This window comes from Sorex araneus, chromosome 10 (genome assembly GCF_027595985.1).
Source record: "Sorex araneus isolate mSorAra2 chromosome 10, mSorAra2.pri, whole genome shotgun sequence".
In the NCBI taxonomy this organism is placed as follows: Eukaryota; Metazoa; Chordata; class Mammalia; order Eulipotyphla; family Soricidae; genus Sorex; species Sorex araneus.
Window position 1 is genome coordinate 35,211,424 of NC_073311.1, and position 21,624 is coordinate 35,233,047.

General features: G+C 44.4%; 1 protein-coding gene across 2 annotated transcripts; it reads left to right on the forward strand.

Annotated features, from left to right (window-relative positions):
- Positions 1-1,891: 1,891 nt before the first annotated feature.
- Positions 1,892-20,230, forward strand: NUDT4 (nudix hydrolase 4). 2 transcript variants are annotated; one of them, XM_004602740.2, is made up of 5 exons: positions 1,892-2,022; positions 11,981-12,091; positions 13,817-13,861; positions 16,924-17,011; positions 17,462-20,230. In XM_004602740.2, exons 1-5 carry the CDS (start codon positions 1,924-1,926, stop codon positions 17,662-17,664), a joined length of 546 nt encoding a protein of 181 aa, XP_004602797.1. In that variant the 5' UTR covers positions 1,892-1,923; the 3' UTR covers positions 17,665-20,230. The 2 variants fall into 2 exon arrangements, with proteins under 2 accessions (XP_004602797.1, XP_004602798.1); XM_004602741.2 differs by having other exon boundaries at positions 16,927-17,011.
- Positions 20,231-21,624: the final 1,394 nt, after the last annotated feature.

A 21,624-nucleotide genomic window follows, 5' to 3' on the forward strand; every position in this document is an offset into this window, starting at 1 on the left:
CAAGTCTGTAGGTCTGCTTGGTGTTTTTTGTTTGTTTTGGGGTCACACTCCTGGCATGCTCAGGGAACTATATGGGACTAGGGGAATCTAACCGGTTGGCCACATTCAAGGCAAGAAATACTGTACTATTTCTCTGGCCACTCAAGTCTGTAAATCTGGAAACACATGGCAAGTGTCTGTTACCAGAAAATTACAAATGTCTCTGCACAAACCTGATAAAGATTTCCAATTCTGAAGCTTCTTTCCTTAAATCACAACCTTGGGGAACAAATTCTACAACGTGTATGCGATGTAGAGAAGACAACGATCTTCTCGGGCTCGGCCGCCGCTCTCACGCCAAAATATTTATTGAACGCTTCGGCCCCAGCATTTAAGCTGTGCCTGTGATTGAGCATGAGAAAAGCCAAGGAAACACACCTGGTCACTCTCAAGTCACTGCCAAGGTCTCACACGAATCCGTTCCGGAGAGCGGGACCAATTGGGGAAACAAGGGCTAAAAGAGACTGAATGGACTCTCCAAAGAACACGGGAGTGTGTGTGTTAGCACAGCGGGTAGGGCGTTTTCCTTGCAAGCGGCCGACCAGGGTTCGATTCCCAGCATCGCATACGGTCCTCTGAGCACCGCCAGGGGTAAATCCTGAGTGCAGAGCCAGGAGTGACCCCTGTGCATCGCCAGGTGTGACCCGAAAAGCAAAGAAAAAAAAAGTAAACCTGGGCGTTGGAGCAATAGTACAGCGGGTAGGGCGTTTTCCTTGCACGAGGCAGACCCGGGTTCGGTCCTGGGCATCCATATGGTTTCCGGAGCAACGCCTAGGAGTAATTCCTGAGTGCAGAGCCAGGAGTAACCCCTCAGCGTCGCTGGGCGTGACTCAAAAAGCCAAATAATAACAATAATAATAAATAAAATAAAAAGTAACCCTGCTATTCCTTTGGAAAATAAAAGGAAACCCAAATAAAACCTCTTAAAAGCCGGCACCTTTCTGGGCCATCCCCCTGTTTCTGCGAGGGCTGCCAAGGACGCATCCGGGACGCACTCTGCACCGCAACTCCCCCAGCCTTCCCGGCCGGGGTGCACCGCTCGTCGCGGCGTGGAGTTACGCCCCCTTCCGTGGGGACCGCTTGTAAAGTCCTCCGGGGTGTGCGGGGCGGGGAGGAGAGGGAGGAAACTAGGGAGGAGAGGAAGGGTGGGCCTCTAGCCACGCCCAGACTCCCGTGCCCAGCCCGGCCCGCCCCGCCCCACTCGCGCTCGCGCTCGGCCGCCGCTCTCTCTCTCTCTCTCTCTCTCACTCTCTCTCCACCACCTGACCGCGCGCGCGCGCGGGCAGCCCCGCCCCCACCCCCGCGGCCCAGGCCCCGCCCCCTGGCCGCCACGCAGGCGCGGTCCCGCGCGGAAGGCGGGGGGCGCGGGGGGCGTGGCCTCGGCCGGCCCGCTTCAAATACGGGCGGAGCGTGGGGGCGGTGCCCAGGCCGGCGTGGCGCCTGCTGCCTGCTCTGCGCGAGTTCTCGCAACTGTATCTGCGCGGCGCGAGAGCTCGGAGCCTCGCTCTTTCCTTCCCCCCTCCAACACCAGGCGGCGGCGAGCAGCTGGCGGGCTCCATGGAGAGCGGCGGACGCCCGGGCAGAGGCGGCGCTTCCTTCCTGGCACTCGGGCTCCAGTGACCCGCGCTCGCGCCTCCGTCCCGCCTCGTCGGACCCGCCGCGGGGCGCCCGGACCCCCCCCCACCTCCATCGCCCCGCTCGCTGCAACCTCCTCGGCGGCTCCCGCCTTCCGCTCCATCCCCCGCCCCCCGCTCCTTTTCCTCCTCACACACTCGCACCCGGGACCCCTCGCTCCCTCTCCACGGCGGGGTGGCGGCGGCCGGGCCCCCGCGGCGGCGGCCGGAGCAGCAGCGGCAGCAGCAGCAGCAGGCAGAGCCCGCCTCTATGATGAAGTTCAAGCCCAACCAGACGCGGACCTACGACCGCGAGGGTTTCAAGAAGCGGGCGGCGTGCCTGTGCTTCCGGAGCGAGCAGGAGGACGAGGTGAGGCACCCCCCACCCCAGCCCGGCCGCGTGGGGGTCCCGGCCCTGGCCCCTCCCCCGCTCCCGGCCCTGTGCTGCGGCGAGGGATCAGCCCCTCTCCCGCCTTCCCTCCTCGCCGCCCTCCCGCCTTCCTTCCTTGGCTCCGGCGTGAGCCGGGAGGGAGACAAAGGGGCTCCCCCTGCCCCGCCGGCTTCCTACTGGGCGGGCGGGCCGGCGGGGTCGCGCCTAGCGGGAGTCGCCGGGTCCCCAGGCAGATAGAGCGGAAAGGCCGCGGCCGCGGGGGTGCCGGCGTCCCCTGACCCCCGAGGGGGGCCCCGGAAAAGCGTGCGCCCCCCCCCCCGCCGCCGCCTCCGGGCCACCTCCAGGCCCCGCAACGGCGGCGTGCAAGTGTCGGGGGCACGCCTGGCTGGGGGGCCGCTGCGGTCTCCGTGCTCGCAAACAAAAGCCCGTTCGCTAAGGCCCTGGCGATATTAAAGGCTCCCCCGCCTCCCCCATGTATCCTTGAAACTCACCAGCACTTGGTATAGATAATTAGCTTAGATTATCTTTTATTTTTTATTTTACTTAAAGACCGCTGCTTCTAGGGCCGGAGCCACGAGTCCAAGTAGGTGGTAGGGCTGATTGGTCTTGCACGCGGTGGACCCGGGTTCGATCCCCGGGCACTCCATATGGGCCGCCGCCGCGGAACCGGTCAGGAGTAGTTAAGCCCCCCTCCCCGAGCACCGCCAGCTGTGACCCAAAAGAAAAGAGAGAAAAAAAAAAAACCTCTTTTCCTTTTGACAATGTTGTGCGGTCAGATGGATACTTTAGTGACAGATTCACGCTGGCGGGAGGTCAAGTTGCCCCTGGCGAGGAGTCCCGACTGCTTTTCCGTGGCCGTTTTGACATCTGGAGAAGAGCTGTCTGCTGTGAATGCCCGGGTGCCGTGGGTTATTGGGGGAAACCCTTGAGATTTCCCTGGAAAGCAGTTTTTAACTTATTTTAGTTTCATGTATTTAATTAGAAATGGCTTACTGTTTTAAATTTGCTTCGGGCAGTAAGAGTTTCTTGGTAGCCGGTGAAAATCTTTTAGCATTGCCACTCCTGGAATTATTGGGGGGGGGGGGAGAAGGAACATTCTTGAGGTGCTCTTCCATACCCAGCTGTGTGCAATAAAACACCAGGCCCAAGCTGGACACGGGAATTTAATAGCTTCCTGATTGCCAGCCCCTGTAGTTAGGGTGAGTGTGATCCTTACACGAAGCTTAGCTGTCCTTACAGTGCTAACAAAGGCAAAGTGCTTGGAAGATTTGCCGCATACTTTTTTTTTTTTTTAAAGAATTCCTTTAGTGATCTGCCTTAAATTGTGAAGTTTTCAAAGGAGTTTTGTGAAGTGAGTCTACTTATAGCTGGAAGACAAGATGTCTAATTACCAAGTTAGAACCATTTATAATTTCTTTTTTCTTTCTTTTTTTTTTTAATTAAAAGGACAACTTTAGAACAGAGTAAACTTACAAAAGCTTACGATATCCAGAAATGATCAAGACAGGTCAAGGCTCTTCTCTGCTAAGTTCACTGTATTCTTTAGTTGAGTGCTTCCTATGTGCCATGCTGTGTCTGATAAACATGTAAATGTTTATTACATTTAATCCTTTTAGTGCTGGTTATTTCCACTTTATAGGCAAGGAGAGAATTGCAGAGCCATAAGTACTTTGCCCAAATGACATAATTAGGAAGTGGTAGGGTCGGAAATCGGGATCCACCCCCTAATTCTGACTGGGCTCTTTGGCACCCATGTCAGTTGGCTGCTCATTATCTGCTGAGGGAGTGAGATTCTGTGAGCCTGAGCTTGGAAGTGGTGACTTTGAAGCCTTGCCATAACTTTGACTTGGAAATTGTAACTGTAAAAACATAAGTTCGGGGCCGGGGGGGATGTGAAAAATATAAAGAAAATAGATATATGTATATATTTATGTGAATATTGAACACCTACATCGATCGGTGTGTATGGCAAAGTCTGAGGAGAGCTTCAAAAGTGATCCTAGCAAATAAACGGGTGGTTTTTATGCTTGGAAATTGTTTCTACTGTTATAAATTCAGAATGTCTAACCTAGTTAAACCAAGACTAGTGCCCCAGTGTTTTATTTAAAAGGTGAGGCTAAGATTTGGAGAATTTGTTAAACTCATTGTGTAGAAATTGATGAATCTTAACAACCTCTAGGTTGAGAGACCTAGTTAATCAGTTTGTTCGAGAATATCCTGAGGGAAGACTCTAGAATCCTCAACCATGATCAGCCAGCTATACCATCAGAGTTAGCTCCTGGGGATCTTCTTTTTCTTTGATTGCGGATGGGGGGGCTCTGTGTGCTGTCCATAATCGCAGACGAGCAAGCCCTGGACATCTTACTGTTTTTGCTGAATTTGTTCCCACTGGGTTGAAATCACCAGCGTCCATACAGTCTGGCTTGGGTAGGATGGTCCAGACTATTCCCTCTGCTGGGCTAAGAGGCACCTAGATTCCAGGTGAGACATTTGAGTGTGTTTTAGGATGAAATGTTCCTAAGTGTAAACTGAACTGAAATAGTAAGTGCTCTTTGACCCCAAAAAAGCTCTTCTTTGACTCTCCCTGTATTCAAGTTCTTAGTAGCGTCTCTTCGAAACAGGTTGTATTGGGAACTAAGGGTGGCTTAATAGCAGTCTCTCTTCTTTGGGGGTGGTTTTCTAGATTTCTGTGCTATCTTAGGTTATTGGTTAAATATAAATATTATTAGCATTTAAATAGGAAGAATTTGGGCATCCTACATCATTTATCTCAAGGTCACAGAAGCTGGCAGGTAATTAGGAGTTCAAGGGCCTTTATTTCTAAATTACTGTTCATTTCATCCTCTTTGCAAAAGAGTTATTTTCGGGTTCTCTCCTTAGTTTTAGTATTTAGCTATCCAGAGAAGCCCCCAAATGAATCTTTCGTGGACTAACTGGGGTTCTGTGCCCTTGCCATGTTGTCCACAAAAGAGATGCCATTGAGCATGTTTGCACGTTGGATCACTTAAACAGGGATGAAAAGGGTTGGCACCTAAGGAATGTAGGTAGTTGCTTTGAAGGGATATTAAATATAGTCGGAGATACTGTGAAGTGCTTTAGGGGTTAGGATCCATTGTGAATGATTTGGAGTTAGATATTAGGAGTAGGGAAGGAAAAACTAACACCACCTCTGCTCCCAGTCTTTTTGGCTGGAGTCTAGTTCCTAGCTTCTTAAATGGAGTTGCATAACTGAATGGGGGGAGGGACATAGGGGGGGCGTCCCTGCTCTAGTTGACCTGTGGTTTAGGATAGCACCTTAAATGTCACTTGCTAGGCATGAGAGGATCTTTTGGGCTGGGGTACATGCTGTGTATCCCTGCTTTCATCCCCACACCTCAGGGTTCTCCGAGCACTGAGGGAGTAGCCCCTGAGCACTACTGGGTGTGCCCTCCCCCCCCTTTTTTTTTTTTTAAAAAAAAGCACAAGTTACATTTAGACTTTTAAGTGTATTAGTGTATTTAAGCTTGGAAATGATTCTCCAAAATCCAGTAGAGTTGTAAAATGGAAGACGCTAAATGACTTGGTCCTCAGTCCTTGGTGTCTGTTCCAGGCACAGTGGGATGAGAGACATTGACAAGCTAGTCTTAGAATCCACTTGTTCTTCCATCAGTTTACTGCTCTTTAGTGGCCGGCGGGCGGGGGGTTGTAGGCTGCAGCCCCCCCTCCCCCCAAAAGTGCTCTGCTTCAAATCTGGGAAATGTTGGCATGAGGGTGACGGGCCTGACAGGTGCTCAGTCCGACATAGTGCTGCGTCAGTGACAGTGCAGGGGCAGTGGGCAGTGATGGAGGTGATGTACCAACCAGGTGGTCCCAGGTATTGTGCTCAAAGCCTCGGAAGTGCAAAGCAGGTACTTCAGTCCTTTGCATTGTCTTCCCAACTGTTAAGTCCTTTGAACCAGAGCGATAGAAAGAATGCTAAATATGTATTCCTGAAAGGTCTTAATTTTACAAAATCATGAACAAAAGTCGACTCAGAGGATAAGTAGAGTGTCGAAACTTTGGAATGCTAAAACTAGTAACTATAAGGCTGTAGTAAAAATACAAGTTGTTAAATTTATTTTACTGCTAACTTCTTTTCCCCTTAGAATGAGCAGTCAGTTCACTCTTTCCAGGCATGTTCTCTGGAATTCCTACTTCCTCAGTTTGAAAACCTCTAAGATACTTATGGAGATCAGTTGCACCAGAATTAAACAACACTTCAAAGGTGGCCTTATCTAAACATAGGAGAGAAATGTTGCCAACCTCTTCATCAGGGGAACAAATTTCTGGGCTTTTGGGTTACGGTCTTGGTGTATCTCTGAGGCTTTTTCCAACTATGTAAACATTTAGCCCTCAATTTCTAAACATTGTCATGCGACATTGACTAGGAGAAAACATGTTGGCTGTTATTGATGCTGTCTACCAATTCCATATGATCCATTTTGAGCAGGGCATTATTTTAGACTTTCTGACCCCCTGTATGTAACACCTTGTCCAAATGAATGGCAGCAGTAGGTAGTTAATACATGTTGTATCCTAAACATTTAATAATTGTTTCTTTAAATAAAAATATATGGTGGTTTCTAATACACTGCTGATAAGAAAGAACAATTCCCAGACTGCTTTTAAATCACTAAGTTCTCAAAAGAAACCCTTTTGTCCTTAAGTTTAGGGATACCTGAACGGTTTCTTTGGAGAATTCTATTTTTTATTTATTTTTAAGTAGGAAGACTGGGGTGTTGTAGTTATCTGATGGTTGTTTCTAGAGGGAGGCTAAAATCCAGAACAGCCTTGTCAGAAACAAAACTAATTTGAGGCCACTTGGGTTAACAGCCCCAACTGTCCCACTCCCCTTTGGCCTCTGAAGGCATAACTACCATATAGAGATCTTGACAACAGTTGTTTTCTGTTTGTTTAATTCACTTGCTCTTCACGTCTATCTCCCCAGTGCTGAGGAGATCAGTGTTTCCCTAAGTGGGCTTGGAGGATCTTGGCGGTAGTGGCTGTTGCCATGGGGGCTGGGGGACACTTTCTGTTTGTTTAATTTAAAGTGGTTCTCTCCCCCCTAACCCCCCCAAAAAAAAAAGAAAAAAAAAACTGGGACTGGTGGGCCAAATAAGTTTGGGAACCTCTGGAGATCATTCTAATCACTGCCAAGCCTTATCCCTTAAGACAGAAGGCCGAAGGTGATTGGATTGAATCAAGAAACTGACGTCTTTATTTTCCACAACCGCGTTGGCTTTGGGGCTTGAGTAGGATTTCATCTGAAAAGGGTTGAACAGCCTTTTCCTCACGTTGCAGTACAGCTTCTCTGGGAAGGATTCAACTTAATACTTCTGACATTTTGTCACTAATGTAACAGGCTGTACGCACAAAACCAAGTAGGACTGTGTTTGGATTAGTCAACTGTTGGTGTAGCCTCTTGCTGAATAAGACGTTATAACTTATCTGTACTTCTTCAGTAATAGTATTTGTAGAGCATTAATTAGTACCTTTTATTGGAAATAAGCTCATAGACTCTTATTCTTGCTCTTTATCACCTACCCCTTTCCAAGTGGCCTTGACCTTATTTAAACCCAATGATGATGAGTAGGCAAATACTAAATAGAACATACTGTTTTTCAAACTTACTCTGTCAAAAATGTTCTTTATCAAAAGCTCCTAAGCCTGCTAACGTAGATGCTAAGTGTGTCTATGTTATTTATTGATTACAGGCAGTGGGAAGGGGCAGAAGGGAGCTATTTAGGGACTATTCTGGCTGTGTGCATGGGACCGTATTCAGGGCACTCTCGGCTGGAACTATGCGAGCAAGGCAGGTGCTTCACTGCCTTACACATTTTTACTTTAATTTTCGTTTTTGGGCCACACCCAGCTGTGCTTCGCAATCAATCCTGGCTGGGCCTGAGAACCATATTGGGTGCTGGGGATCAAACCTGAGTCAAAGCCAGCACCCTACCTGCTGAACCATCTTGTCCGGCTCCCGTGTTACACTTTGTTTCCTTCAATGTTGTTGACTCCGTGGTTTGGGTACTTGGCTCTGGCATTCCTTAACACCTTAATCCCTTGCCTGCCTCGAGCTCCCCCCACTTTTTGAAAGTTCCATCTGAAGTTAATAGTTTGATTAAATATTACTGTTTGGGAGGGTCGGGGAGTTCACATGTTCTTGGTTTTAGCTGAGTCATTTGTCAAGCTTATAGATTCATGGGAATTTTTTAAAATTGTGCGATGTTTAACTACGTATATGTTTAATTCTTCTCACTGATTTTTTCTTTGGGGGAGGGGAAGAGAAGTTTAGTCATTATAGTGATAAACCTGGAGATAAAGATTTGGTTTCAATTGATTGGAACCAGAAATATGTGTTTTTTGTTTTTTTTTTTTTTTTTTTTTTTTTTTCAGAAAATCATATACTGATTACAACATGATTAACCTTAATGTAATTTAGTTCTTAAAGACTATCATAGGCAGATGGGAATATAATAGTCATTGACCTAGATATGTGACACTGAGTTTTATTTTTTTCAGTACTCAAACGTTATAAAAATGGTTTTGAAACTCCACATTTTCTAAATGAGGGTATACTTTTCTGGTGGTTAGCCACCTGCACCAGCCATCTCATTACGGAGGTAATCAAAAAAGCTAAAGCGTAAAATTTTGCGTAGTAAGAATTTCATCCAAATAGAAACCAGATTATCCCTAACCCACATCTCGTGATGATGAGAAGCCTATAGTCAGGACTAGAGGCTACCACTTCTCCTCTGATGCAGTACTGCTTTTGTAAATGTTCATATAGATTTTTTAGTTTTTCTAACTCTTATTTTTTTCCCTTTTTCCTTGGTTTTGTTTCTGTTGTGGTGTCACACCCAGCTGTGCTGAGGCTCTCGGATCACCCTGGTGGGGTGCAGGGGATCAAATGGGGCTCAGACATGTACACAGCAGGCATCCTACCCTGTACATCTTAATTTCCCTTATTACTAAAATTATCAGTGGTCAGTAAGCATCTTTGAATAAAACACTAAGGTGTGTAGTCTGATTGGCAGCTGTGCCTAGTTTTAAGCCCGTAAGTAAATTTACTTGGTTGCAGGCTTGTTTTATTCATTCATTTATTTGTTTGTTTATTTATTTTTTTGGACCACACCCTGCCGTGTTCAGGGCTTAGTCCAGCTTTGCACTCTGGGATCACTCCTGGAAAGTGGGAAGAGGAACTATATGGGATACTGGGATCAAACCCAGGTCGTCTGCATGCAAGGCAGAAACCCCACACTCTGTGCTATTGCTCCGGCCCCTGGTTGCAGGTTTTAATAATAGACCTTTAATGATTCTTTGCAGTCTTACGAAGTAATAATCTCTCTCCCTTTGTTTCATCATTACTTCAGTAATTAAGAAATTGGGGATTTCTGATAGTTGGTAAGCTGATGTGATTCAGATGGCACAAGCAAAAAAGGTTATAGTGGCTGGGTGCTGAAGCAGGATGTAAGATATTAAAGAACTTGTTAATACTCAACAGTTTTACAAGGATGCTTTTTACAGACAAGGAAACTGGTGACAAGGAATGTAACAATTGACTTTGAACTTCCGTAGTTATAAACATCCTCTAGTTCAAGCCTGTTTACCTTTTCTTGTCAGATTGGCTTATTACTTTTTTTTTTTTTTAACATTTTGATTTGTAGTTCTTTGGGGTGCCGCATCATTTCCAGAGATTAGTCCTGGTTCCACACAATTCAGGGATTGATCCTGGGTTGGCCTAGTGAAAAGCAAGAGTCCTACCTGTTATACTGTATCACTCTGGCCCTGATTTGTAGTTCTCTTTGCTCATACTTAAGGTTTAAGATTTCATTTTACAAAAATTGCCGTATTTGGGGTTGATGATTCCCTCAAAATTTACCATTAGTCTAGGACTGTGTCCCTAGACTTCAGTCACTTCTTACAAGAAGGAATAACATTGACTGAAGCACTAGAATCCTAGATAAGGAGAAACTCATATTCAGGTCCACTGAACACTAAGTAAGTGATCACTTAAGTAGCGATGATTTGTCCACACCACAGGTGAAGCGTGGCCCCTCCTTCCCCCAAATTGACTGGTTTATATGCCTGAAAAGCTGTTGCCTTATTCTGGAGCCTTGGTGGGAAAAAGTAGAAGTTTCTGAGTCAGTATTATCCTGGAATTTTGGGGGAAAGTGAACTGGGACTGTGCAGGCTGTGAGTTCTGAAGGGCCGGCCCTTCCTCTGGCAGGAGGAGTGAGCCGGTGTGGATGGGACTTCTGACGTGTCAAAGAACCAGCACTTGGAGCCAGAGAGCACTGGGGTTAAGGCATTTGTCTTGTGCGCATCAACCTTGAGTACCCAATGGGGTGGCCCCGGAGGATCGTCTTCTCCCCCTCCCCCTCTTGTAGCACCCTGGGGTGGCATGGGTGCACTGTGGGGGTCCGGCAGCACTGCATCCTTAGGCATTAGCCTTGAGCTACTGGCCTGGTTGGCAGGGAGGTCACTGCCCTCTCTTCATACTCCCCTTCCTCAAAATCCCACTAGGGATTAAACTTTTGTTCAGAATGGGGTATTCTGAGAGCAATTTACTTCAGAGCAAGGTGATTTTGTAAGCCTTGATGTTGCATTTGGCTGAGACATCCCTTACCTTCATTTATAAGGCACTGATAACAGATTCACTTCTAGGACAGTCTTGGATACAGATAATTGAACTTGGGGATTTTGTGTTTGTTTGCTTTGGGGGCCACATCTGATGGTTCTCTCTGGCTGCTTCTGATTTGTTGCTTGAGGGGTTTGAGTCAGAGGTGGTTGGCAGGGAACATGTGGTGCCAAGGATTGGATTCAAGCCTCCTGCATGGGAAGTATGCACTTAGCCCACTGAACTCTTATCTCCTTATTAGGGGTCCGCCAGGACCAGATGATATTTTAGGTTTACGTGCCATATGGTTCCTCTTGTAACTTTAACTGTCTATCATGAAAACAGAAGTAGACAGCATGTAAAAATGAATGGGTGACCAGATTCTCATAAAATTAGAAAAACAAATTTGAGGGAGGCCAGAGAGATAGAAATATGCAGATTGCCTGTTTCCCACCCGATCTTAAATGGAAAAATTTCAATGCTCTCTTCCAAGCATCAACTTTCTGTGAATGACCCCTTTCCTTCCTTCCTTCCAGCATCTGTTAACTTCTAGTTCTTAGGTGGTTAGGGGACAGAGTGACGCATTTGTGGTCTCATGCTTAAATTTGGGACACTACACTATTCTGGAATGAATAACAGATGTTACCACAAATTTTAGTGATTACATCTTGGGACTAAAACCCAATTGTTTGCTTTCAGTCTGTTAGTACCCGAGAATTAGAATGTTTTACTTATTGAATCTCGTTGTTTACTTGAATTCATTGGATCAAGAGTGATTTGATGTTACCATATTGTAGAGATTCTGAACTCAGAAAGGCAGTATTTGTGAATGCTGTCAGCTGTTCTTTTGTGGTAATATAGTATGTACCCTTAATACTTTAAGTGAAATTTAAGAACTGGTTAATCTTGGGACTGAAAAGATAATCCGGGGTTAAGGCACTTGCCTTGCACAAGGCCAACACAGGTTCAATCCCTGGCACCATATGGTACCCCAAACTGCACCAGGAGTGATCCCTGAGCACCCCCAGGTGTACCCCCAAAACAAAATTAATCTAGGGGCTGGGACAATGGTACATTGATTGAGTAGGGCATTTGCCTTGCATGTTACTGACCCGGTTCAATGCCTGGCACTCCAGATAGTTCCTCCAGCCTGTCACACGTGGCTCAAAAACAACAAAACAAACCCCCCAACACTATTGATGAATCTGAAAGAGACTTACAGCCTTGTGAAGACTGAGGACGTTGTTGTTCGCGTCCAGAGCTCCTTGCGCTAAGTCTCCGGTGGTGGTTGTCTTGCAGGTACTGCTGGTGAGTAGCAGTCGGTACCCAGACCAGTGGATTGTCCCGGGAGGAGGGATGGAGCCTGAAGAGGAGCCTGGTGGTGCCGCCGTGAGAGAAGTTTATGAAGAGGTGAGGTGAACAGCAGTTTCTTCACACCAGCTGTATTCGAGGATTCTACAGGGCAGCCAAACAAGTCATTTTGTCCCGTAACACTGAAGAGGCAAGAATACCGATCATCCCGGTAGCTGGGTATCCGTGCAGCTTTGTGCAGTGTTGTGGATCACATCATGTGAGCCACACCCCAGTCAGCTTTTTTTTTTTTTAACCATGTGGCTATAGTTAGTGTTGGGCTAAGCAAAAAAGTTTTCTACCTGGTATGAGTTAATAATCAATATGGAAGGCCCCCCCAAGCCATATCAGCTATATCTTCCTATTGATCAGACTGATTTTTTTTCTTTTTTAGTTTCCAACTCATTTTTATTTTTTTTATAATTTAAAAAATTTTTATTTTCATAGGGTTGTTCACATTACATTTGATATTTTAGTACCAAACCCAAGACCAATACACCTTCCCACCACCATTTTGAATTTACCCACCATCATTTAAACCTGCCTGCCACAGGCAGATGCTAAATAATTTATTTTCTGTTGCTTATTATGAGTATCATGAGAGGTCACACTGATTGCTCATTCAATACAGAACATGATAGTCTTGCTGCAGATTCGTGTTTGTTTTTTTTTTAATAAGAGTGCACATTAATCCTGTGCTGCTTTTTAAAAAGTTACTTTTTTAAATGAATGAGCTAAGTACCTTCATTTTTGGTTTTATCTTTTAAAACTTAAAATGTGGCATGTCCGTGCACACAGAATCACACATCTCCTGCTGGATTTCTTAGGGTTGATAATAGGTTGTGCTTTTACTCAGGCAAAATAGCAGATTCACTGCTATAAAAAGTTATCAAGCAGCAGTTAGAGTATAAATGGAAAGTGAATCCTACAGCACCTCTGTGGGCCTCGGTCCTGAGCTCTGTGTTCCGCAGCTGCGTCTGGAGGGCAGGGCCCGTTCCAGGTAGACGAGTAGGACAGGCCTGTGAATTGGCAGTGAGGATTTGCCTGTCGTCTGTGATGTGGCTAGAGAATGGTGCAGGACAAAGGTGGCACAGAGGAGAATTGTGCGTTTCGAGCTGTGTTTATGTTTGAAAAAATAGGAAGTAAGAAGGGGATTAGTTCATACAGAAAAGTAGTTTCATGAAATTTGGCACAAATTAAAATTTTGCTCTTGGTCCTTGCCACTTCTTAAAATTAAATGTCAAGGTCTGAGGACTGCTCAGTGGCAGAAGGCACCTGCCTCAGTGCTGTGTACGTGTCCAGCAAGGTCCTGCCACTGTGCCATGGGACATGTCAGCAGAGCGCGCCATCTCCAGAGCACGCAGCCGGGGTACGTGAGCGCCACAGCTCAAAAGATGTGCGAGAATCAAGAGCTGTGGGGGCACAGACACAGGCGTGGAGCCCCCCACAGTTCAGGGGCACAGCCCTTGGCACCCCGAAGTGTGGGAGCACCACAGCCAGCCATGCTCTTTGCCGTGGTAGCCACAGCAACACCAGAGACAGAAGGGGGAGAAAGGACAACGGGTCAGCGGCAAGCTGGAAGTGGACCGAGTCAGGCCTTGTCTGACAGGCAGACCAGAGGCCCTGCATCTCGGCAGGGCCCAGAAACACCCTCACAGAAGCAGGCTCAGCACAGGAGGGCCTGTTGCGTTTAGAGTCAAAAGAAAATGGAAATAGCCCGAGACAGCATTCGTGTAAGTTTGGTTATGAATAGGTAAATGTTCTGTATTTACTCTTTGTTAACAGGCTGGAGTCAAAGGAAAGTTGGGCAGACTCCTGGGCATATTTGAGGTGAGTTATAAACCCCCCTGTGCGGAAGAACAAAATGGATTCCTTCCAAACTTGCCAGCCAGTCTGGCAGCAGCCTCAAGTAGCACGCAGGCCTCGCCAAGGATCACTGGGCAAGTCCGTTGGAAAGGGTTAGGTGGGAGGAAGTAAAGCTGCGAGCTTTTCCTACTGCATTATCAGTTTTGTGCAGCACTAGTTCTGATTTATGTGACAGTAGAGAGGAGCTGAGACCCGCTTGTCTCTTGCATCACTAGCACCGTTTAGGTACAGATTTGTTTAGGAGGTACCATCGCTTATGGATCCTGTCTGGAAGTGCACCCAGTTGCCTTTAGCATCAATATATTAGAATATATACATGATCCTTGTAGGACTTTGTAAAGATGCAAAAACACTTAATCTCAATTACTGGAGACAAGAAGGAATTGGTATGGAGGGGATTTGGAAGTAATAGGCATTCTGTGGAGGAAGGGTCCTGTAGTGACTTTCCCAGTCCTTTCAGTTATTGTCCAAACCTGGTGGTGCTCAGGCTCTGGGGACCCAGGCCGGCCACATGCAAGGCAAGCACCCTACCCACTGTGCTGTAGCTCCAGCCCCAAGACTCAGTCCTTTCAAATATATCTGCTTCCAAGATTCAGACCTAAATACATGGAACACCAGCACAATGTGAAAAAGTTTGCTCCATCATTCTAGTACAATCATACTAATTTTATTTTTTAAGTATCATAGTAATTAAAAAAAAAAGATAAGGTATCAGGGCTGAAAAGATACAGTACCAGTGTTTAGATGCTTGCTTTACATGTGGCTGACCCTGATTCTCTCCTAGACACTGGATATTAGGTCCCCTGAGCACTGTCTGGTATGGCCCCCAAACCAAATAGTGTGGAAAGGTCAAGAACTGCACTAGGCTGACTTCACTAGGAGTCAGCATTGGCTCTGTCCCTGGTTAAATAGCACCATCTCCTGGCTAAAGTGAAAAATGCAGTGCAAGTCTGTTCTGACCTAAGTAGCCATGGTACAAACAGCACTTGCTTCTTATACTGACAAGATTTTTGAACAAAAATCGTATTATAAACCATATATAACTTGAGAAATACTATTACTAACTGTTCTTTACACATACTATTTGAATTTCATAAAATCCGACTTGAAAGAGCTTATCAACAAACCTTTCCCATTGGATAGTTGTCGTTATTGATCTGTCACTGTCATCCCGTTGTTCATCGATTTTGTTCGAGGGCACCAGTAACGTCTCTCATTGAGAGACTTATTGTTACTGTTTTTGGCATATCCAATACACACGGGTAGCTTGCCAGGCTCTGCCACGCGGTCTCCATACTCTCGGTAACTTGCCGGGCTCTCCGAGAGGGGCGGAGGATTCGAACTCGGGTAGGCCTCGTGAAAGGCGAACGCCCAACTGCTGTGCTGTCGCTCCAGCCCCGTTACTGATCATTTACATTAAGTGATCCTGACCACTCACCTGGGCAATCACAATGAATTTGTGATCTTAGCAGCAGGTCTTGGTTTGTCAAGTAGAAGCAGCTTCTTTTTTAGAATGAGTGCTAGAGACGGACCTGCGCACTTCCAGGTGTGGCCCAAATATAAAGAGCTAAGGACACATTTTAAGTAAGATACACTTCTAATTTGTTCCTGTTATCCCTGCCAAAGCAGGAGTAAGAATTTGCTTGGAGAGATTGTTCAGGTTATCAAATTAGCTATTTGATTATTGTTTAGGTTATCAAATTAGCTATTTGAGATAGATTAGGGCAGAAACTCCAGTTTCAGACTCAGAAAATAAGGTTAACTTGTCTCAATATGAAGGCAAACCCCTTCCTCTATAGCTAACATGTATTTAATTTTGAACCTAAATCATGACTAAGCTATAGTCTTGATTTAACTACTACTGGGTGGGAGTTAAATGTATATGTGTATATTTAATTCTGTGTGATCTGATATGGTTAAGAATTGAGTTGAGCATTTGGAACTAGACTATTTCAGGAACAGACTAGCCCTGGAATTTTCAGCCTTGACTATACAAGAATCAGCTGAAAGCGTTTTGTGTATGAGTACTTAGGCCTTACTCAGAAACATCAATTTGGCCCCCTCATCTTGAGTGATACGATAGCCACAGTGGAGTTCAAATCAAGGTCTGAAGGGGAGTGCCTACTGGGAACCTCTAAAGCAGAGATTCTCAAACTCAGCTGGCCTTTTCAGGAGGGAAAAAAAAAAATCCTACCCCCGCCTGGAAATCTAATGTGAACAAACAGCACCCCTATTTCCTGAGGGTACTGGTGCCCTCCCTCACCCTGGATTGTTCCAGCAGGGGTTCATGGCATAGTATCACCCACCCACTTTGGTAAAGATTGCTCTAAGGAACGGGGGCTGTTTGCGCCAAAGAGGAGCTCGAATAAGCAGTTGTTAGGTGTTTGGGCTATACCTGGAGGTGCTCAGGGGACCATATGAAATGCCTGGGATCAAACCCAGACCAACTGCATGCAAAGCAAATGGCCTGTCTGCTGTACTGTCACTCTGGCTCCCTCAAGTAAGCAGGGTTTTTTTTGTTATTTTCTTTTTTGGATTTTTGGTCACACCCAGCGATGTGCAGGGGTTACTCCTGGCTCATGCACTCAGGAATTACTCCTGGTGGTGCTTGGGGGTATCTGGGATGCTGGGAATCGAGCCCGTATGCAAGGCAAATGCCCTACCCGCTATGCTATCACTCCAGCCCCAGTAAGCAGTTTTTTATAGTGATGATAAAAGACAGCCTGGATCAGCCCCTGGAAATAAAACACCCGATCAAAACAGGAAGTACAGTTCAATATAGATTCCATTCCAGTCTTTAAAAATCAAAATGCTAAAGATTAAGCAACTTTAGAAATTAATTACAGTTTTTAAGGTTATTTTTACATAAATTCCCTTCTGCTGACTTGATTACATAACTGAGTATAAATACTTATGTTGACAAGTGTACCATGCTAATTAGCAGTGTGCCAGACTGTGTTTTTCTATCACAAATAAGTACATGGCTAGTAAATGTAGATTAAAATGCTTTTCATTTTATATTTAAGCAGAACCAAGACCGAAAGCACAGAACATATGTTTATGTTCTTACTGTCACTGAAATATTAGAAGATTGGGAAGATTCTGTTAATATAGGTGAGTTTTCCTTTGAAATTGTCTTCATTTTCATCTGGAAATTTGGGGGGTTATTTGGGTGGGGATGGCACAACAACTGTTAGTCTGTAAGAATTGAATTAATTTGAAATGCCCAGAAAGTATAAACAACTTTGTAAACAGTGAGTAAATTTTTTGAGTTGGTCAGGGCCAGAGAGAATCCAAAAATCTGGAGAAATCCTTCCGCTATTCAGTAGCACAACTAAACCTTAGACTCTGGAAAGGAGGAGGTAACCAGGGCTTCAGGGGATGGGAACTGGGTCGCAGGAGTAGGTGGGAGCTTCCTGGTACTGCTGCGCTGTGTTTGAGCCAGTGGCGAGTTGGGCAGGGATGTAAAGGCAAACCTTGGAAATGCCACATTGTAAACCACTGACTGGATGATGAGAAACATTTCACTCATCACACAGTAACTTATCTCATGCTGTTTTCTAGGAAGGAAGAGAGAATGGTTCAAAGTTGAAGATGCCATCAAAGTTCTCCAGTGTCATAAGCCTGTCCACGCAGAGTATCTGGAAAAACTAAAGCTGGGTTGTTCTCCAACCAATGGAAATGCCAGTGTCCCTTCCCTTCCAGAGAGCAATGCCTTGTTTGTCACTGCTGCACAGACCTCTGGGTTGCCATCTAGTATCAGATAAGGCAGATGGGGGCCCTCTCCCGCCCTGTGCCCACCTCACGGGGAGAGGCTTTTCCTTGGCAAACATCTGAATGACGCTTGCAAACTGTCTGAATTTGCCGTGCAGGGTTTTCAAACAATTTGCATGATTTTCAGATGCTTTAAAAAAAAATTTTTTTTTAAATAGTGTAAAATATTTTAAATAAGCCAAAGCCATGTGGAATTTTTTTTAGATATCTTAACTCTGCTCCCCGTCTCACCCCCACCCCCAGGTTCTTTTGGCTGTGTTTTGTTTTCACAGCATTTTTCTTCCAGTGTTTTGTCCAGTTGACATCACTGATTTTTTTGTCAGACCAACTTCTGGGTTTCTTTTCCCCCTGAATTGTTTTCTCATTCACAGCATTAATATATTTGAGAAATCCTGATGTGGGAATTTATGAAAATTCTGGTATTAAAGAAACCCACCAATCAGAAAACTTGTTTAAAGGATCATAATTTGAGTTCATAAATTTCCACGTTTGAACTATTTCTGTCTGGTCTAAAAACTGTTTTGAGACGACTTAATTTGCTACTTTGGGGGGAATCTTACCAACTCCTGTTTTGTTTTTACAACTGGTATCCTGTCTAGCTACCGTTCCCTCCAGAATCCAGTAATCCTGTAACAGTGCAAGAATCCTGTAACTCTGTAAGAGCTGGTAATTTTTATGGGGGTAATTGCAAACAAAATGCATGTGGTGAGTACATCTTATCAGGAAAGCTATATTCACGGAACCTGAGTTAGCACGCCCAGTTGCCGGTGCCCTTTATCCACGATCTTCCTAGAAACAAGGCCTGAAAACAGTATTTCCCGCCCTGCAAAGCACTTTTTGAAACAATTTGTTTCTACATTGACCTTTTTAGTCAAACTTGTTATCACTGAGAGGATTGTTATCACCAGCCCTGGTGACTGTATCGGAGAGAAAACGGCCTTGCTCCTCAGCAGCTGAGAGTCTGTATCTGGGCACCTTCAAATGTTTTTTTTGGGTTTTTTTTTTTGTTTTTTTTTTTGGTACTATCATATAACTTTTAGGGCACTGGAACATAGCTGAACTAAGAGTTGCTTTCTTACATTTCTCTTTATACTCACTTCAAAGCAGGGCTCCCTTGTATTGAACACATAGGACCTTGTCTGAAATTTCCGTACTCACGAACCAGGTCTGAAAAGAGGTGGGAGAACAGGACGGTGTAGCAGAGGGACTGAGATGATTCTATATGTGGACTTGAGTCTTTTGTAAATATTACATTAGTATGAGTAAGTACTGCTATACATTTGTTCTATAAATTGCTAACCTTTAAAAATATAATTGCTGCTAGAAATAGAATGCTGTTACACTTAATGAAAATTGGTGCCAGTTTTGAAAATGAGATCCTGTGCCATAAATGCAGCTGAACTAAATATATTAGTTCAAAATTAATGCTGTCAAAGGAATGAGTTAAGTAGAAAAACTTTTAGCCAGTGATAATTTCCTTCTAAATTATGTAGTTGATCAAATATGATCGTCCAGAATTTTTACATTTTTCTTGTACAGAGGTATTCTGGGTGGTTTGCTTTTTCTTTTTTTTTTTTAAGGAAACATTTTATCCCACAAATTGATACTTTTTATCAATGTTCAGCATATATAAGATTTTCTCAGTAATCTCTGAATTTCTTTAAATTATATATTTAACACAGAGAAACTGGATTGTTTTGTATATAAGACTGCATCCACCTGAAATGCTGTCACAAATACTTGGGGTGATGGGTTATCTTGTACATGATATTTAGAGGTAATAATGCATGAACTTATTTTATAAACTCTTGGACTATGTATTTTACGTGTAAAATATGTACAGTATTGTCTGCCATCTCTTTAAAAAGTGAGCCTATAAATATTGTTGTATAATTTTATTTGGTCAGAAACATTTGAACTACATAGTGCCACTTGGGTCAGGATTTTCTTCAGTGCCATGTAGCATACCACCTGTATAGTCCGTGCAACTAGCAAGAAATGTATATTGCAACAATATTTCAAAATCATCACTCAAAATGAAAGGTTCTTCACTGTTCTTGAGCCCACTTTAGCCCAGTCAGGGAAGATGGCCCGTCAGATTTGTTTAAAGAGCCTATTCAGGCTCAGCAGTTCAGTCTGTTGCCAACAAATCCTGTTGACTTTCCACCTTCCAAAAGAGGGCACAGTCACTCGTACATTTTTTGGTGGGGCAGCTGAATAAAATTGGACACTAGCGCTTTATGGTTCCCACGTGCCTCCAATATGGAAAGCAAAACTACTAGTAAGTATACTTTCAGGCACAAAGTAACAAGCAGCTGTGTTTGTGATTGGAATTATTTTTTTCCAGATTGGCATTTTCCTCCCAGGCACATACCAATCAATTTTCTGCCAATCACAGTTGCATAAAGCAGCAAAACCAAAGGGGGGAAGTAATGTTGTACACACTTCAAATTGCTTTGCATGGTCTTATTTGAAATGGTGTTAAGAATCTTGACTTTTATAAATATATATACATATATATATATTTGGAAACATCAAATAAACAAAAAAAAGTGGAAACATTGTTTTTTGGAGCCTTCTTATAAACAAATGAACCAGGTTCAAGTTGATAATTTGGAGTTAACAACTTTGCTGTTTATCCCATTGATATCCATATACATTGTTAGTACATCGATAAACATTCTTTCATGATCCTTAGTAAGATGTCACCATTATCTAGTGGGTATCTTCTACCTTAGACATCAGTTTACTAATGTACTCCTAAGGTACATCCTATTTTATTGCTGGTCTTCCCTGGCCCTGTATCCCAAGAAAAAATAGTGTGTAGAAAATAAGAGCTCTTGGAAGTTATCAAAAACTTGGCTGAAATATGCCAGTACTTTCTACACCACCAAAAATTGCTGCACTTTTTAATAAAGCACCCTGTGGACCAAATATCGGCTTTGAGATGCTCATCCAAATTCAGCCCCCCTAAATCTCATTTGCTTTCTGATGAGGACTGTTAAATAGGAGGGGGTCGGGCGACAAATTTGGCTTTGGGACTGAAGAAATAGCTGGAGCTTGCAAGAGGCCCAGAGTCTTTCCTGGCACCACAGATCCCAGGAGCAAACTTGAGCACTGAGCACAAACCCCTAAGCACTGCCAGCTGTGGTCCAACAGCAAAAAGCATTTTCCAATGGAACACTGAATACAAAATTTCTCTACGGGTCTTTTGGAGAATTTTGTAGAGCAGCCAAGAGTATGATGCTAAATTCATTGTAGCAGTAATGCCCTTTATTGGCAAGTTTCCAGCGAATACTTACTTGTTTCATATGGAGGGTGGAGGTGGTGGAGATGCCTCCAGTGCTCGGAGGGCCTGGAGGCCAACCTAGCAAAACTCCATTAAAGGGCCAGAGAATGTGATTATCTGTAGCTTTTTTCAAGTACATTTCATCTTCAAGTGATTTGTTTAAAAATATTCCCCCCTGCCAGCCAAATACTGATTTATATGGAATTGTATATCCAAATTTGTCCATTTGAAAAGTTATGTCGTCTCTGCTACTTTCAAGTTACACTTCATGTTTTCTTTTGATTTTTAGGCTAGACCCAGCTATATTCAAGATGTGGTGCTAGGGATAGAGCCCTAATCCCAACAATATTTCTGGCCTTATATCTCACCTTTTTACATCTAATATCCTCACAAGCCATCACATTTCTTGGTGGTTATTAAACATTCATGTTAATAGCATTGTAAAACATCTAGTTTCTCACTGATCTTTGGGGAAAAAAAATTGGTCATAAATCAATTATAAAGAACTTTGAACACAATAGGAATCCAACTAAATTCACAGAACCCGGGAAAAGATTTAGGTGTGTTTTACGGCAACTAAAATGTAAGGGAATAAAGTGCCCACAGATAAAGAGGTAATTGTCAACTTGTGGAATAGATATAAAAAGGACTCAGTTGGGGCTGG

Bases quoted from the DNA above. Each gene is read 5' to 3' on its own strand.
- NUDT4 (XM_004602740.2), top strand. From the start codon at position 1,924: ATGATGAAGTTCAAGCCCAACCAGACGCGGACCTACGACCGCGAGGGT. The intron at 12,092-13,816 runs GTGAGGTGAACA...CTTTGTTAACAG, and splicing joins TGAGAGAAGTTTATGAAGAG to GCTGGAGTCAAAGGAAAGTT. The intron at 17,012-17,461 runs GTGAGTTTTCCT...GCTGTTTTCTAG, and splicing joins GGAAGATTCTGTTAATATAG to GAAGGAAGAGAGAATGGTTC.